The 16232-nt window shown below is 47.3% G+C and overlaps 1 protein-coding gene across 1 annotated transcript in view; it reads right to left on the reverse strand.

Moving 5' to 3' along the window:
• Window positions 1-16232, reverse strand: part of ftcd (formimidoyltransferase cyclodeaminase) — a 154043-nt gene that overhangs the window by 80766 nt on the left and 57045 nt on the right. The window contains exon 4 of the mRNA XM_070873887.1: window positions 6372-6551. Coding sequence (XP_070729988.1) covers window positions 6372-6551 — 180 coding nt within the window. The remainder of the gene's footprint in view (window positions 1-6371; window positions 6552-16232) is intronic.

The raw sequence follows: 16232 nt of genomic DNA on the forward strand, positions 1-16232 counted from the left end.
TAGAATTAAATGGAAAGCTCTATCAAATAGCCAGCACAGTAGGTCAAATGACCTTCTTCTATGCTATATCATTCTATAACTGAATAATTCTATGATATGACATTTATAGAGCAGTGTAACTGGGTATCTGGGGCTATAGAGTAGTGTAAATGGTTATCATAGAATCAAAGAATAATAGAAATTTACAGTATGGAAGGAGGCCATTTCAGCACATCATGTCCGTGCCGGCTGACAAAGAGCTATCCAGCCTAATCCCACTTTCCAGCTCTTGGTCCGTAGCCCTGTAGGTTATGACACTTCAAGTTCACATCAAAGTACTTTTTAAATGTGGTGAGGGTTCCTGCCTCTACCACCCTTTCAAGCAGTGAGTTCCAGACCCCCCCCCATCACCCTCTGGGTGAAAACATTTCCCCTCAAATCCCCTCTAAACCTTCTACCAATTACTTTAAATCTGATGACCCCTCTGCTAAGGGAGAGTGAGTTGCACTCAGAGGACTCCTGGTCCTCCTCTTTTGCCTGGTGGTCACCTAACCCTCTCTGCCTGCACACTTTTAAGCTGCGGGGTGGCCACCTCTAGAAACGTGCTATCCACGAAGTTTTCAGCCTCGCGGATGCACTGCAGTGACTCCAGCTGCCACCCAAGCTACGAAACCTGGAGCTCAATTTGCTGTAGTTGGCGACACTTCCTGCACATCTAGTCGTCCAGGCTACATGAAGTAGTTATAGAGCAGTGTAACTGGGTATCTGGGGTTATAGAGCAGGGTAACTGGGTATCTGGGGTTATAGAGCAGTGTAACTGGGTCTCTGGGGTTATAGAGCAGGGTAACTGGGTATCTGGGGTTATAGAGCAGTGTAACTGGGTATCTGGGGTTATAGGGTAGTGTAACTGGGTATCTGGGGTTATAGAGCAGTGTAACTGGGTATCTGGGGTTATAGAGCAGTGTAACTGGGTATTTGGGATTATAGAGCAGTGTAGCTGGGTATCTGGGGTTATAGAGCAGTGTAACTGGTATTTGGGGTTATAGAGCAGGGTAACTGGTATTTGGGGTTATAGATCAGTGTAACTGGGTATCTGGGATGATAGAGCAGTGTAACTGGGTAGCTGGGATTATAGAGCAGTGTAACTGGGTATCTGATAGTTATAAAGCAGTCCTTGAATTCCAAAACTCACATTATCCAAATTATGCCAGATTTTAGTATAACGTTGAAATGTTTTGTAACATTGTATTTCTTCTTGGGCGAGACAGTTAAGACATTAGAAAAACTCTCGAGATTGTCAGTTCAAGAAATTAGGGATGCGTGCAATAAAGGTACAGCAGTTAACATGGGCGACTTGAATCTACATATAGATTGGGCTAACCAAACTGGCAGCAATACGGTGAAGGAGGATTTCCTGGAGTGTATTAGGGATGGTTTTCTAGACCAATACGTCGAGGAACCAACTAGAGGACTGGCCATCCTAGACTGGGTGATGTGTTACGAGAAAGGTCTAATTAAGAATCTTGTTGTGCGAGGCCCCTTGGGGAAGAGTGACCATAATATGTAGCATTCCTTATTAAGATGGTGAGTGACACAGTTAATTCAGAGACTAGGGTCCTGAACTTAAGGAAAGGTAATTTCGATGGTATGAGACGTGAATTGGCTAGAATAGACTGGCGGATGATACTTAAAGGGTTGACAGTGGATAGGTGATGGCAAAAATTTAAAGATCACATGGATGAACTTCAGCAATTGTACATCCCTGTCTGGAGTAAAAATAAAATGGGGAAGGTGGCTCAACCGTGGCTAACAAGGGATAGTGTTAAATCCAAGGAAGAGGCATATAAATTAGCCAGAAAAAGCAGCAAACCTGAGGACTGGGAGAAATTTAGAATTCAGCAGAGGAGGACAAAGGGTTTAATTAGGAGAGGGAAAATAGAGTATGAGAGGAAGCTTGCTGGGAACATAAAAACTGTCTGCAAAAGCTTCTATAGATATGTGAAGAGAAAAAGATTAGTGAAGACAAACGTAGGTCCCTTGCAGTCAGAATCAGGTGAATTTATAATGGGGAACAAAGAAATGGCAGACCAATTGAACAAATACTTTGGTTCTGTCTTCACGAAGGAAGACACATATAACTTTCCGGAAATATTAGGGGACCAAGGGTCTAGGGAAAAGGAGGAACTGAAGGAATTGCTTATTAGTCAGGAAATTGTGTTAGGGTAATTGATGGGATTGAAGGCCGATAAATCCCCCGGGCCTTATAGTCTGCATCCCAGAGTACTTAAGGAAGTGGCCCTAGAAGTGGCCCATAGGTGATCATTTTTCCACAATTTATCGACTCTGGATCAGTTCCTATGGACTGGAGGGTAGCTAATGTAACACCACTTTTTAAAAAAGGAGGGAGAGAGAAAACGGGAAATTATAGACCGGTTAGCCTGACATCAGTAGTGGGGAAAATGTTGGAATCAATTATTAAAGATGAAATAGCAACGCATTTGGAAAGCAGTGACAGGATCGGTCTAAGTCAGCATAGATTTATGAAAGGGAAATCGTGTTTGACAAATCTTCTAGAATTTTTTGAGGATGTAACTGGTAGAGCGGACAAGGGAGAACCAGTTGATGTGGTGTATTTGGACTTTCAAAAGGCCTTTGACAAGGTCCCACACAAGAGATTGGTGTGCAAAATTAAAGCACATGGTTTTGGGGGTAATGCATTGACGTGGATAGACAACTGGTCGGCAGACAGGAAGCAGAAAGTAGGGAAAAACGGGTCCTTCTCAGAATGGCAGGCAGTGACTAGTGGGGTGTCGCAGGGCTCAGTGCTGGGACCCCAGCTATTTACAATATACATCAATGATTTAGATGAAGGAATTGAGTGTAATATCTCCAAGTTTGCAGATGAAACTAAACTGAGTGGCGGTGTGAGCTGTGAAGAGGATGCGAAGAGGCTGCAGGGTGACTTGGACAGGTTAGGTGAGTGGGCAAATGCATGGCAGATGCAGTATAATGTGGATAAATGTGAGGTTATCCTCTTTGGTGAACATAAGAAAATAAGAACATAAGAATTAGGAACAGGAGTAGGCCATCTAGCTCCACTTACCTGCCCGCTCCCCATAACCCTTAATTCCCTTATTGGTTAAAAATCTATCGATCTGTGATTTGAATACATTCAATGAGCTAGCCTCAACTGCTTCCTTGGGCAGAGAATTCCACAGATTCACAACCCTCTGGGAGAAGAAATTCCTTCTCAACTCAGTTTTAAATTGGCTCCCCCGTATTTTGAGGCTGTGCCCCCTAGTTCTAGTCTCCCCGACCAGTGGAAACAACCTCTCTGCCTCTATCTTGTCTATCCCTTTCATTATTTTAAATGTTTCTATAAGATCACCCCTCATTCTTCTGAACTCCAACAAGTAAAGACCCAGTCTACTCAATCTATCATCATAAGGTAACCCCCTCATCTCCGGAATCAGCCTAGTGAATCGTCTCTGTATCCCCTCCAAAGCTAGTATATCCTTCCTTAAGTAAGTTGACCAAAACTGCACGCAGTACTCCAGGTGCGGCCTCACCAATACCCTGTACAGTTGCAGCAGGACCTCCCTGCTTTTTTACTCCATCCCTCTCGCAATGAAGACCAACATTTCATTCGCCTTCCTGATTTCCTGCTGCACCTGCAAACTAACTTTTTGGGATTCATGCACAAGGACCCCCAGGTCCCTCTGCACCGCAGCATGTTGTAATTTCTCCCCATTCAAATAATATTCTCTTTTACTGTTTTTTTTTCCAAGTTGGATGACCTCACATTTTCCGACATTGTATTCCATCTGCCAAACCTTAGACCATTCGCTTAACCTATTTAAATCTCTTTGCAGCCTCTCTGTGTCCTCTACACAACCCGCTTTTCCACTAATCTTTGTGTCATCTGCAAATTTTGTGACACTACACTCTGTCCCCTCTTCCAGGTCATCTATGTATATTGTAAACAGTTGTGGTCCCAGCACCGATCCCTGTGGCACACCACTAACCACCGATTTCCAACCCGAAAAGGACCCATTTATCCCAACTCGCTGCTTTCTGTTAGTTAGCCAATTCTCTATCCATGCTAATACATTTCCTCTGACTCCGCGTACCTTTATCTTCTGCAGTGACCTTTTGTGTGGCACCTTATCGAATGCCTTTTAGAAATCCAAACACACCACATCCATCGGTACACCTCTATCCACCATGCTCATTATATCCTCAAAGAATTCCAGTAAATTAGTTAAACATGATTTCCCCTTCATGAATCCATGTTGCGTCTGCTTGATTGCACTATTCCTATCTAGATGTCCCGCTATTTCTTCCTTAATGATAGCTTCAAACATTTTCCCCACTACAGATGTTAAACTAACTGGCCTTTAGTTACCTGCCTTTTGTTTGCCCCCTTTTTTAAACAGAGGCGTTACATTAGCTGCTTTCCAATCCGATGGTACCTCCCCAGAGTCCAGAGAATTTTGGTAGATTATAACAAAAACATGACGGCAGAATATTATCTGAATGGCGGCAGATTAGGAAAAGGGGAGGTGCAACGAGACCTGGGTGTCATGGTACATCAGTCATTGCAAGTTGGCATGCAGGTACAGCAAGCGGTGAAGAAGGCAAATGGCAAGTTGGCCTTCATAGCTAGGGGATTTGAGTATAGGAACAGGGAGGTCTTACTGCAGTTGTCCAGGGTCTTGGTGAGGCCTCACCTGGAATATTGTGTTCAGTTTTGGTCTCCTAATATAGGGAAGGACGTTCTTGCTATTGAGGGAGTGCAGCGAAGTTTCACCAGACTGATTCCCGGGATGGCAGGACTGACATATGAGGAGAGACTGGATCGACTGGGCCTGTAGTCACTGGAGTTTAGAAGAATGAAAGGGGATCTCATAGAAACATATAAAATTCTGACGGGACTGGACAGTTTAGATGTAGGAAGAATGTTCCCGATGTTGGGGAAGTCCAGAACCAGGGGTCACAGTCTAAGGATAAGGGATAAGCCATTTAAGACCGAGATTAGGAGAAACTTCTTCACTCAGAGAGTTGTTAACCTGTGGAATTCTCACCGCAGAGAGTTGTTGATGCCAGTTCGTTAGATATATTCAAGAGGGAGTTAGATATGGCCCTTACGGCTAAAGGGATCAAGAGGTATGGAGAGAAAGCAGGAAAGGGATACTGAGGGAATGATCAGCCATGATCTTATTGAATGGTGGTGCAGGTTCGAAGGGCCGAATGGCCTACTCCTGCACCTATTTTCTATGTTTCTATGTTTCTATGTTTCAAACTGAATCACGGAGTGCAATTTAAAACCTACTTTTGGGGCGGGAAACCAATGGGTTCAGGTGAAACACTTTGGGGGAGAAATTTCCCAGCGTCCTGATTGGGGGAGATAACTGGCTTGGGGCAGGACTTTCTGCGCCTGGTGTGGAAGTCCTGCCCCGGCCACAAAATTGCAGTTACCACCCCTCAGAGGAAGTGGACGCATACCGGGGCGATATTGGGATGTGATTGGCAGCGCTATATGGATGCTTCATGTAGCGCTGACACAGTTCAACGCCCCTTCCCTTCGCTTAAAGGGGTGACCCTCCACGCACTCTGCACGATCGCCGATGGCCTCCACTGGGCCACAAGGGTGGGGTTTTGCCGAGCCCACAGCCTGACACCCAAAACGGAGTGCACGATGGGCTGCACGATGGCAGCCTGTCCAAGTCAGAGAAGTAAAGAATGGGCCGACCGGTGAGTTGGCCAAACAAGCGCGGGGCGCTCCCGGCCTCCCCTTTAACGTCCGCCCTGCGAGCAGATATCGGCCTGGTTCACGGCTCACGAGGCTGGCATTGACATCATTCGCAGAAGCCTCGTGGGGTGCATGGCAATATCCGCCGCGGGGTGCAAAGAGGTTGGCGCGGGATGCTACCACGACAGCGCCTCCATTAACTCCCTCACAATTTCGCAGGAGCCGGTAGATCTCCCGCCCCCCCCCCCCCCCCCCCAACCCTCCCCCAGAGGCGCTAACAGGCGTTTTAAAACAGTGCAATTTCAACCCCTGGGTTTCTACATCCCGTCTGATATTCCTCGCCTTTCAAGTCAATGGAGAGTAAAATCGGGCGGGATGCAAAGCCAACGTTCCGCCAATCACATCAGTTTCCTGCCCTGCAAGTTGGGTTAAAATGGATCATGTCAGTAGCTACGGATATGTTGAAGGGCAGACTTGTTATGTGGCCCCTTCTGCAGTTCAGTATCTACTGGGGCTCGTTCAGACAAGGTGGATCTTTCCCGATATGTTTGGAGATGGCGTTGAGGAAACCTATACCAAATGGATTTGTTGTAAAGGGTGTGCTCATACCGCCAGTGAGTTTACTTTGAACAATACTAACCTGGTCCTTCCCTCGACCCTGCTCTCGGATGTTGAGGGCGATGCGGTGAGCTTGCTCCTTTGTGCTCAACAGGTTAACATTGTATGCGATGAGGAAATTCCGTGCTCCGGTTACCGTGGCCCCCCAGTGTGGAACAAATGTTGCCGTACCAAAATCCGGGGCCCAGTCAGGATTCTGCAGCTGCAATGGAACAATTTGATATATTACACACAAGCCACTGGGCTGAAGGGAACTGAGTCTTTTCTGGGGCTCCACGTTATCTCATTGTATAGGCCATCTTGGGATAGATGATATATTCCTATTCAAACCCAGTCCTATTAAGGTCCAATTATCTCCAAGACACTTCCAAACATAAACACACCACCATTAGGAGAGTGAAGCAGGAACATCTCCTGCAGGAACAGCAAATATCAGGATCTGACTAAAGAGCTTGGGGTCCACATGAGAACATAAGAACAGAAGCATAATGGAGTAGTCGTAGGCCATTCGGCCCCTCGAGCCGTTAAATAAGATCATGGCTGATCTACCTCAATTCCACTTTCCTGCACTATCCCCATATCCCTTGATTCCCTTACTATCCAAAAATCTATCGATCTCTATCTTGAATATACTCAAAGACTGAGCCTCCACAACCCTCTGGGCAGAGAATTCCAAAGATTTACCACCCTCTGATTGAAGAAGTTTCTCCTCATCTCAGTCCTAAATGGCCGACCCCTTATTCTGAGACTGTGACCCCTGGTTCTAGACACCCCAGCCGGAGGAAAAATCCTCCCTGCATCTACCCTGTCAGGCCCTGTAAGAATTTTGTATATTTCAATGAGATCACCTTTCATTCTTCTAAACTCTAGAGAATATAGTCCCAGTCTACTCAATCTCTCCTCATTGGACAATCCCACCATCCCAGGAATCAATCTGGTGAACCTTTGTTGCATTCCCTCTATGGCAAGTATATCCTTCCTTAAGGTAAGGAGACCAAAACTGTACACAATAGTCCAGGTATGGTCTCACCAGGGCCCTATATAATTGCAGTAGGATGTCTTCACTCTTATACTCAAATCCTATTGTAATAAAGGCCAACATAAAATTTGCTTTCTTAATTGCTTGCTGTACCTGCATGTTAACTTTCAATGATTCGTGTACAAGGACACCCAGGTCCCTCTGAACACCAACATTTCCCAATCTCTCATCGTTTAAAAAATAATTTTCTTTTCTATTTTTCCTACCAAAGTGGATAACTTCACATTTCTCTACATTGTATTCCATTTGCCATGTTCTTGCCCACTCACTTAGCCTGTCTATATCCCCTTGCAGCCTCTTTGCATCCTCCTCACAACTTACATTTCCACCTAGCTTTGTATCATCAGCAAACTTGGATATATTACATTTGGTCCCCTCATCCAAATCATTGATATAGATTGTGAATAGCTGAGGCCCAAGCACTAATCCTTGCGGCACCCCACTAGTTACAGCCTGCCAACCCGAAAATGACCCATTTATTCCTACTCTCTGTTTTCTGTCCGTTAACCAATCCACAATCCATGCTAGTATATTACCCCCAATCCCATGAGCCCTAATTTTGTTTAATAACCTCTTGTGTGGCACCTTATGGAATGCCTTCTGAAAATCCAAATACACCACATCCATTGGTTCGTCCTTATCTATCCTACATTTGGTAACTTTTCTTTGAAGGTTATGCTTCATCTGTTACAAAAAGCAATGCATCTTCAAACAGAAATATTACAAAAAATTGTGAACAGGTTATCTTAAATGTCACGGTGATTAATTAATTTCCTTTTGATGAAACAGCCAGTTCCAAGGGTACTCTGAAGGAACTCGCCAGGACACGGGATGGCTGTGAACTGAAAGGCAGTTCACATGACATGATCCCTGTAGTACCCTATGTTACTGATTGTATTTCCGCTGGCGTTAATCCAGCTTCCAGCGACCTCAGTAACTTCCCTGCAGCTGTTGCTAACTTAACATAAAGCTTTAGGGAGAGAAATTTGGTAGTGCTCCATTTGGGACATTAACATTTTAATTTTGTTAAATTAACACCAGGCGCAAAGGATTCTGAAGTTCTTCTAAATTGGGTTTTAGCACCCAAGGAAGGAAGGGTCCGGTAAATCAAGCGCTAATGACCTCAGTGGGGTGCTACTGGGGCACTACCACCAGAGCGTTACTGAATTTCAGGTGACTTGCATTCAGCAATCATCCTTCACACTGGCTCATTCCAGCTTTTAAAGGGGAGGTGGAATCAATGTGCAGCTGCTCATTTTCATCATTCCGTGAACTGAAGTCCACCTGAGTGCAAGTGAAACACCTCATGGCTATGGCTCCTCCCAATTCAAATCCAAGGGAGAGAGCTCGTCATTTCACTAGCGTTGCATTGGAGGCATTGGCGGTAGCAGTGGAACAAAGGAGGGAAGCACTGTTCCCGGCAAGTGGAAGGAGGCCATTGCACCAGGTCTTCAGGGCAATGAGGAATGAAATGGCAGAGGAGGTCTCGACCACTAGTGTCGTGGAACGCAGCCTGATGCAGTCTCATAAAAAATTCAACGACCACAGTCGGGTGGTCAAGGTACATACATGCTTCAACAGGTCACTGTTCAAAGCACCACTCCCCACCGCTCACCCACCAAACATCTGAAACTACTCAAACTCACATCCTCATCTCATGCCTTGCCTACATTCACAACTATTCAAAGGTGGCAGGCATATCTCCCAGACACAAAGCTGGACTCTGACTCACACACATTCCTTTATTTTGCAGGCCAAGATGGCCCACAATAGGAGGGAGCAGCAGAGGACAGTCAGGGGTGAACCTCAGCAGCAGCAGCTCTCAGACCTGGAGGATCAAGTGCTGCAATTCATTGGGCAGCATGTATTGGGCGCCATGACTGTTGGCAACGTCAACCCCATTGGGGCAACAATGGTATCTTGATCCCCTCTCCTTTTCCCATCCCACTTCCCCCTCACACCAGAAGGCTTTATCACTTTCCAGCTCCTGATACTGTCTGCCTTCCTCGCTCCATTCCTGTCCCCCCTGCCCTCACCTTCACACAAGTCTTGTGCCATTTATGCTTTCAGATAATCAGCCAGCAGATGACCAACCTGTCCCTGATCCCCCCCCAATGAGAGTGATGGAGGAGAAGAGGAGGAGGACCCAAGCACCACGTCACTGCATCTCTCACCCTCAGGCACCACCTCAGAGACTAGCACTACACAATCGGCCCCGAGCTGGTCATGCAAGGCCATTTGTAGTCACTGGCCCCGACACTCAGCAGCCTTCCACCAGCCGTGCTGCAGCCATTGGGGAGACACTAAGTAGGAGCAGTAAAATAAGTAAAGATTAGTGTTAAGTGGGGATACAAGGTTTTGCACAGTTAAATAGTAAATGTAATTGTTGTTTATATATGAGGTTAATGTTTTTGGATAAAATTTTTATTGGAATGTTGCATATTTGGTGTTGTCTCTCATTTCAGTTTTGGGGCTGTGATATGGAATGAGAAATTTATGTAATGATAAGGACGTGCAGAGCAATCAGGAAGTGGCCTGGAATTTATTGGAACCGAAGTCTGATGAGGCAGTTGCGGACCGTCCTTGTAGAAGGCTGAGTGAGTGCTTGCCTCTTCCGTCGCTGCTGTTGCTACTCCTGTTCCTCCTCCTCCTCCTCATTCTCCTCCTCGTCCTCTTTCCATCCTCCTGAAGTGGTGGAGTCATGCATGATGGCAATGGCTGCGCTCTTATGATGGTCCAGTTGTGCAGCATGCAGCAGATGACGACGAATAGGGACACCTGCTTAGCCGAGTCCTGAAGGGCTCCTCCCGAGCGGTCAAGGTAGCGGAACCATTGCTTGAGCAGTCTGATGGTCTGCTCAGTGATGTTCCTGGTGGCAGCATGGCTCTCATTGTATGAGTGCTGGGCAGGAGTGTTGGAGTTGCAGAGGGGAGTCGTGAACCAGGTGGAGAGCGGATAGCCCTTGTCTCTAACCAGTCAGCCTTGATCTTGATGTGATGGCTGGAAAAGAGCTGGCATACCAGTCTGGCGCAGGATGAATGCATCATGGCTGCTGCCAGGAAAGAGGACATTGATGGTGAGGATTCACTGTGTATGGCCGCACACCAACTGCACATTAAGTAAGTGGTAGCCTTTGCGGTTATGGAATACCTCAGAATTGTTATGTGGTGCCCGTAAAGCGACATTTGGTGCAGTCAATGGCGCCCTGCACCATGGAGGAAGCCTGATATCCTGGCAAAGCCACATGCATGCTCTAGCTGCTTCTCTGTGGTCATGGGGAAGGAAATGTAGTCCCTTCTCCTTCTGTAGAGCGCATCTGTGACCTCACGGATGCAGCAATGGGCGGCAAACTGGGAGATATTGGAGATGTCTCCTGTTGCACACTGGCAGGATCCACTGGTGTAGAAATTGAGCACAATGGTGACCTTGACTGCATAAGAACATAAGAAATATGAACATAAGAAATAGGAGCAGGAGTTGGCCATACGGGCCCTCGAGCCTGCTCCGCCATTCAATAAGATTGTGGCTGATCTGATCATGGATTCAGCTTCACTTCCCCGCCCACTCCCCATAACCCCTTATCCCCTTATCGTTTAAGAAACTGTCTATATCTGTCTTAAATTTATTTAAAGTCCCAGCTTCCACAGCTCTCTGAAGCAGCGAATTCCATTGATTCACAACCTCTGAGAAAATACATTTCTCCTCATCTCAGTTCTAAATGGGCGGCCCCTTATTCAAAGATCATGCCCTCTAGTTCTAGTCTCCCCCACCAGTGGAAATATCCTCTCTGCATCCACCCTGTAAAGCCCCCTCATAATCTTATACGTTTCTATAAGATCACCTCTCATTCTTCTGAATTCCAATGAGTAGAGGCCCAACCTACTCAACCTTTCCTCATAAGTCAACCCCCTCATCTCCGGAATCAACCTCAGCCACAGAGAAAGCTGTCCTCACCCTTGTCGGAGGTTTGAGGTCTGGTTGCAGGAGGTGGCAGAGCTCTGTGACTACATCCTTGCTGAAGCGCAGCTTCCGAACACATTAGTCCTCAGTGAAATTGATGTAGGGGAGCTGCTGCCGGAATACCTTGGGAGGGTAAGGCCTCCTGTTGAGAGCCCTGTTGGGCCTCCTCCCTCTGACGACATCTTGCAATCTTTCTCTGTGCCTCAGCTGCCTCCGACAGTGACACTGGAGGGCGAGGTTCAGTGCCATGAAACTATATAAACGTCGGACTTTCAAATCTGCCCTCAATGAAAGTCACAAATATTTATCAGCCAGAACACTCATTCAACTGCAGACCGCTATAATCAGTCAAAATGCCTGTCTGCCTATGTGAAACTAAGAAGGAAACATTATTGGCCGGCTAAAGGTAAACCGGATGCTGGTGCCTTTAAATAGTGCTCCTCCAGCTGACATCCGACTGAAACATAAGAACTTAAGAACATAAGAATTAGGAACAGGAGTAGGCCATCTAGCCCCTCGAGCCTGCTCCGCCATTCAACAAGATCATGGCTGATCTGGCCGTGGACTCAGCTCCACTTACCCGCCCGCTCCCCATAACACTTAATTCCCTTATTGGTTAAAAATCTATCTATCTGTGACTTGAATATATTCAATGAGCTAGCCTCAACTGCTTCCTTGGGCAGAGAATTCCATAGATTCACAACCCTCTGGGAGAAGAAATTCCTTCTCAACTCAGTTTTAAATTGGCTCCCCCGTATTTTGAGGCTGTGCCCCCTAGTTCTAGTCTCCACGACCAGTGGAAACAACCTCTCTGCCTCTATCTTGTCTATCCCTTTCATTATTTGAAATGTTTCTATAAAATCATCCCTCATCCTTCTGAACTCCAACGAGTAAAGACCCAGTCTACTCAATCTATCATCATAAGGTCACCCCCTCATCTCCGGAATCAGCCTAGTGAATCGTCTCTGTACCCCCTCCAAAGCTAGTATATCCTTCCTTAAGTAAGGTGACCAAAATTGCACGCTGTACTCCAGGTGCGGCCTCACCAATACCCTATACAGTTGCAGAAGGACCTCCCTGCTTTTGTACTCCATCCCTCTCGCAATGAAGGCCAACATTCCATTCGCCTTCCTGATTACCTGCTGCACCTGCAAACCAACTTTTTGGGATTCATGCACAAGGACCCCCAGGTCCCTCTGCACCGTAGCATGTTGTAATTTCTCCCCATTCAAATAGTATTCCCTTTTTTTGTTTTTTTTCCCCAAGGTGGATGACCTCACATTTTCCGACTGCTGAAGTTGTCGTTGTCAACGTCAGGTGCAAAACTACGGGGCGAGCGTCAATTTTTGTTCTGGAGCGCTACTAGAGCGCTGCGCACGGTGATGACATCAGCATTGCTGGATGTGCTACATGTTACTGCCACTGCAAACCACCGTCAAATTTAGCGGGAGGCACTGTGCTCGCTGCGCTCAGTCGCAAACTCATTTTCCCAATTTCTCCTCCTTAAAATGATAAGTTTGCTGCAGCACTCTGGGATGCCTGCTATCTATTTGTGTTAATCCAGCTCTCTCTGTTGGGTTCAATAACCCTTCCTAACCAACAACCTGTGCCTCTGACTGTATCTGCGCTGACATTAATCCAGCTCCCTCGCTCTCCCAGCCAGTGTCCACCTCTTTTGTTGTTTGACTCAAAGGTTCCAACTTGTTTTTAGAATAAAGGGACTTGAGGGAAGAAGTAGTATCATTTATACAGCGCGTTCGTATGTCTCCCAGATAAGCCCCAATACAATTGTAAAGTCCTGTCCCTGCAGTACAGTCTCACACGAGGCACATACTGAAGTCAAGGTCACTCAGGACCTGCACCTTTATTACACAGCTCTCGAATGCCACACTTGCCTGAGACCTGTCCTTATATACATGTCTGGGACAGGTGTCCAGTGTCTCCTGCAAGTGCACCCCTGGTGGTAAGGTAAGCTTGTGGTTACAAGTCATCTCTAGTTACAGTCATGTATAGCATGGTAAGATACAGTTATGTACAGTAGTGTGAGATACATTACATCACCCTCCCCCAAGGTCTTATTGTCTTTATAGGTTCAGTTTCTCAGGTGGTCTACGCTATCGCGTGGAGCGTCTTAGTTGTGGTTCAGTTGTTTGCCTTGGTGCCTGTTTTTCTTTCAGTGTGATTGCTGGTATCTCGCCTAGGCTGTCTGTTTCGTTCAGTATGATTATTGGTGTCTCGCCTGGGCTGTCTGTTGGGACTGCCCTTTCCTCAGGTTGTTCCCTCTGTCTGTCCACCAGGTGTGGTGTGAGTTCCACATTGTAGTCTGCCTCTGGTTCAGCAGTGTTGTTGGTAAATCTACTTTTGACTTGGTCTACATGCCTCCGGCAGGTTTGGCCATTGTCCATTTGTACCACCAGTAGCCTGTTTCCTTCCTTGCCTGTTACTGTCCCTGCAAGCCATTTTGGACCACTGCTATAGTTTAGCACAAACACTTTGTCCCCTATCTCATTCCACCTCCCCCTCGAATTTCGGTCATGGTACTCGGTTAGCTTACGACGCTTTGCCTCAACAATTTCATGCATGTCTGGGAGGATTAATGAGAGCCTTGTCTTTAAGATCCATTTCATCAATAGTTGCGCGGGGGGAACTCCAGTCAATGAATGCGGATGAGATCTGTATGCCAGCAGCAGTCGCGGCAGGGGGCCCTGCAGCGTGGGACCTTGGATTTTGAGCATGCCTTGTTTAATGATCTGCACTGCTCGCTCCACCTGGCCGTTGGAGGCCGGCTTGAACGGTGCCGTCTTAATGTGATTTGTGCCGTGGTCACTTATAAAATCTTGGAATTCTGCGCTGGTGAAGCACGGACCATTATCACTGCTCAATATGTCAGGAATGCCGTGCGTTGCGAACATGGTTCCAAGGCTCTCCACAGTGGTGTAGGTGGTGCTCGAGTTTAAAATGGTGCATTCGATCCACTTAGAAAATGCATCTACAACTACGAGGAACATTTTGCCCATGAATGGGCCCGCATAGTCCATGTGCACCCGCGACCACGGTTTGGTAGGCCAGGGCCAGGGGCTTAGGGGGGCCTCGCTGGGGGCATTACTGAGTTGGGCACAAATGGTGCACCATCAGACGCAGAGCTCCAAGTTCGCGTCAACGCCAGGCCACCAGACGTGGGATCTGGCTATGGCCTTCATGAGAACGATCCCCGAGTGCTCGCGGTGTAGCTCCCGGACAAATGCCTCTCTGCTTCGCAGAGGCATAACTACTCGGCTGCCCCACATCAGGCAGTCTGCTTGTCGTGACAGCTCATGCATGCGCCTATGGAAAGGTTTGATCTCCTCGGGGCAGGCATCACGAGCCTCTGCCCAGTCACCGGTTAGGACACATCTTTTTACTCAGGATAACGTGGGGTCGCTGGTCGTCCAGGCTCTGATTTGGCGAGCCGTCATGGGCGAACCTGTGGACTCAAAGGCATTGATTGCCATGACTATCTCACAGTCCTGTTTGTCATACCCTTCCGTGGTCACCAGGGGTAGTCTGCTAAGCGCGTTGGCACAGTTGTCTGTGCCTGGTCTGTGCCTTATTGTGTAATCGTAAGACGCCAGCATGAGTGCCCACCGTTGAATGCGCGCCGAGGCGTTGCCGTTTATTGCCTTGCTTTCGGATAGTAGGGATGTGAGGGGCTTGTGGTCGGTTTCTAACGCGAACTTGGCCCCGAAAAGGTATTGGTGCATCTTTTTGACACCATAGACGCACGCGAGTGCCTCCTTCTCCACCATTCTGTACCCGCGCTCCACCCGCGAAAGTGACCTGGAGGCATAAGCTATGGGTTGTAATTTACCTGCACTATTGACATGTTGTAAAACGTACCCGACCCCGTACGCTGACGCATCACATGTAAGAACTAGCTTTTTACCTGCATCAAAGAAAGCCAAAACACTGTTGGAACACAGAAGGTTGCGTGCCTTATTGAAGGCGCGTTCTTGGGCGTCCCCCCAAAACCAATCGCACCCCTTTCTGAGTAGCACGTGGAGAGGCTCCAGCAGCGTGCTTAAGTTCTGCATAAAGTTCCCAAAGTAATTGAGTAGTCCGAGAAAGGCGCGCAGTTCTGAGACATTCCGGGGCCTGGGTGTCAGGCGACTTGCTTCTGTTTTGGACTCTGTTGGGCGGATTCCATCAGCGGCAATCCTTCTGCCCAAAAATTCAACCTCTTGCGCGAGAAACAGGCACTTGGATTTCTTAACTCTTAGACCTACCCGATCTAACCGCTTTAGTACTTCCTCCAAATTGCGGAGATGGGAGTCGGTGTCCCTGTCCGTGATAAGTATGTCGTCTTGAAATACAACCGTCCCCGGGATGGACTTGAGCAGATTCTCCATGTTGCGCTGGAATATAGCAGCTGCCGACCTGATGCCGAATGGGTATCGATTGTACATGAAAAGGCCTCAATGTTTGTTGATGGTGGTGAATAGCTTGGACTCATCGGTCAATTCTTGCGTCATATACACAGATGTGAGATCGAGTTTTGAGAAACGTTTTCCTCCAGCCAATGTGGCAAATAGGTCCTCCGCTCTGGGCAGCGGGTACTGGTCCTGTAGGGAGACTCTATTTATGGTAGATTTGTAGTCCCCACAGATTCGTACGTATCCATCAGGCTTCATGACTGGGACGATGGGACTTGCCTAGTCGCTAAATTTCATGGGTGCGATAATGCCTTCCCGCAGAAGCCTGTCTAGTTCGTGTTCAATCTTTTCCCTCATCACATAGGGCACAGCTCCAGCCTTGTGATGGACTGGTCTAGCATCCTGTGTGATGTAGATTTTGACTTTAGCCCCTTTGAAGGTGCCCACAACTGGCTGAAAGAGATGTTCAAATCGA

The sequence above is a fragment of the Pristiophorus japonicus genome, chromosome 3 (genome assembly GCF_044704955.1).
Source record: "Pristiophorus japonicus isolate sPriJap1 chromosome 3, sPriJap1.hap1, whole genome shotgun sequence".
NCBI lineage: Eukaryota > Metazoa > Chordata > Chondrichthyes > Pristiophoridae > Pristiophorus > Pristiophorus japonicus.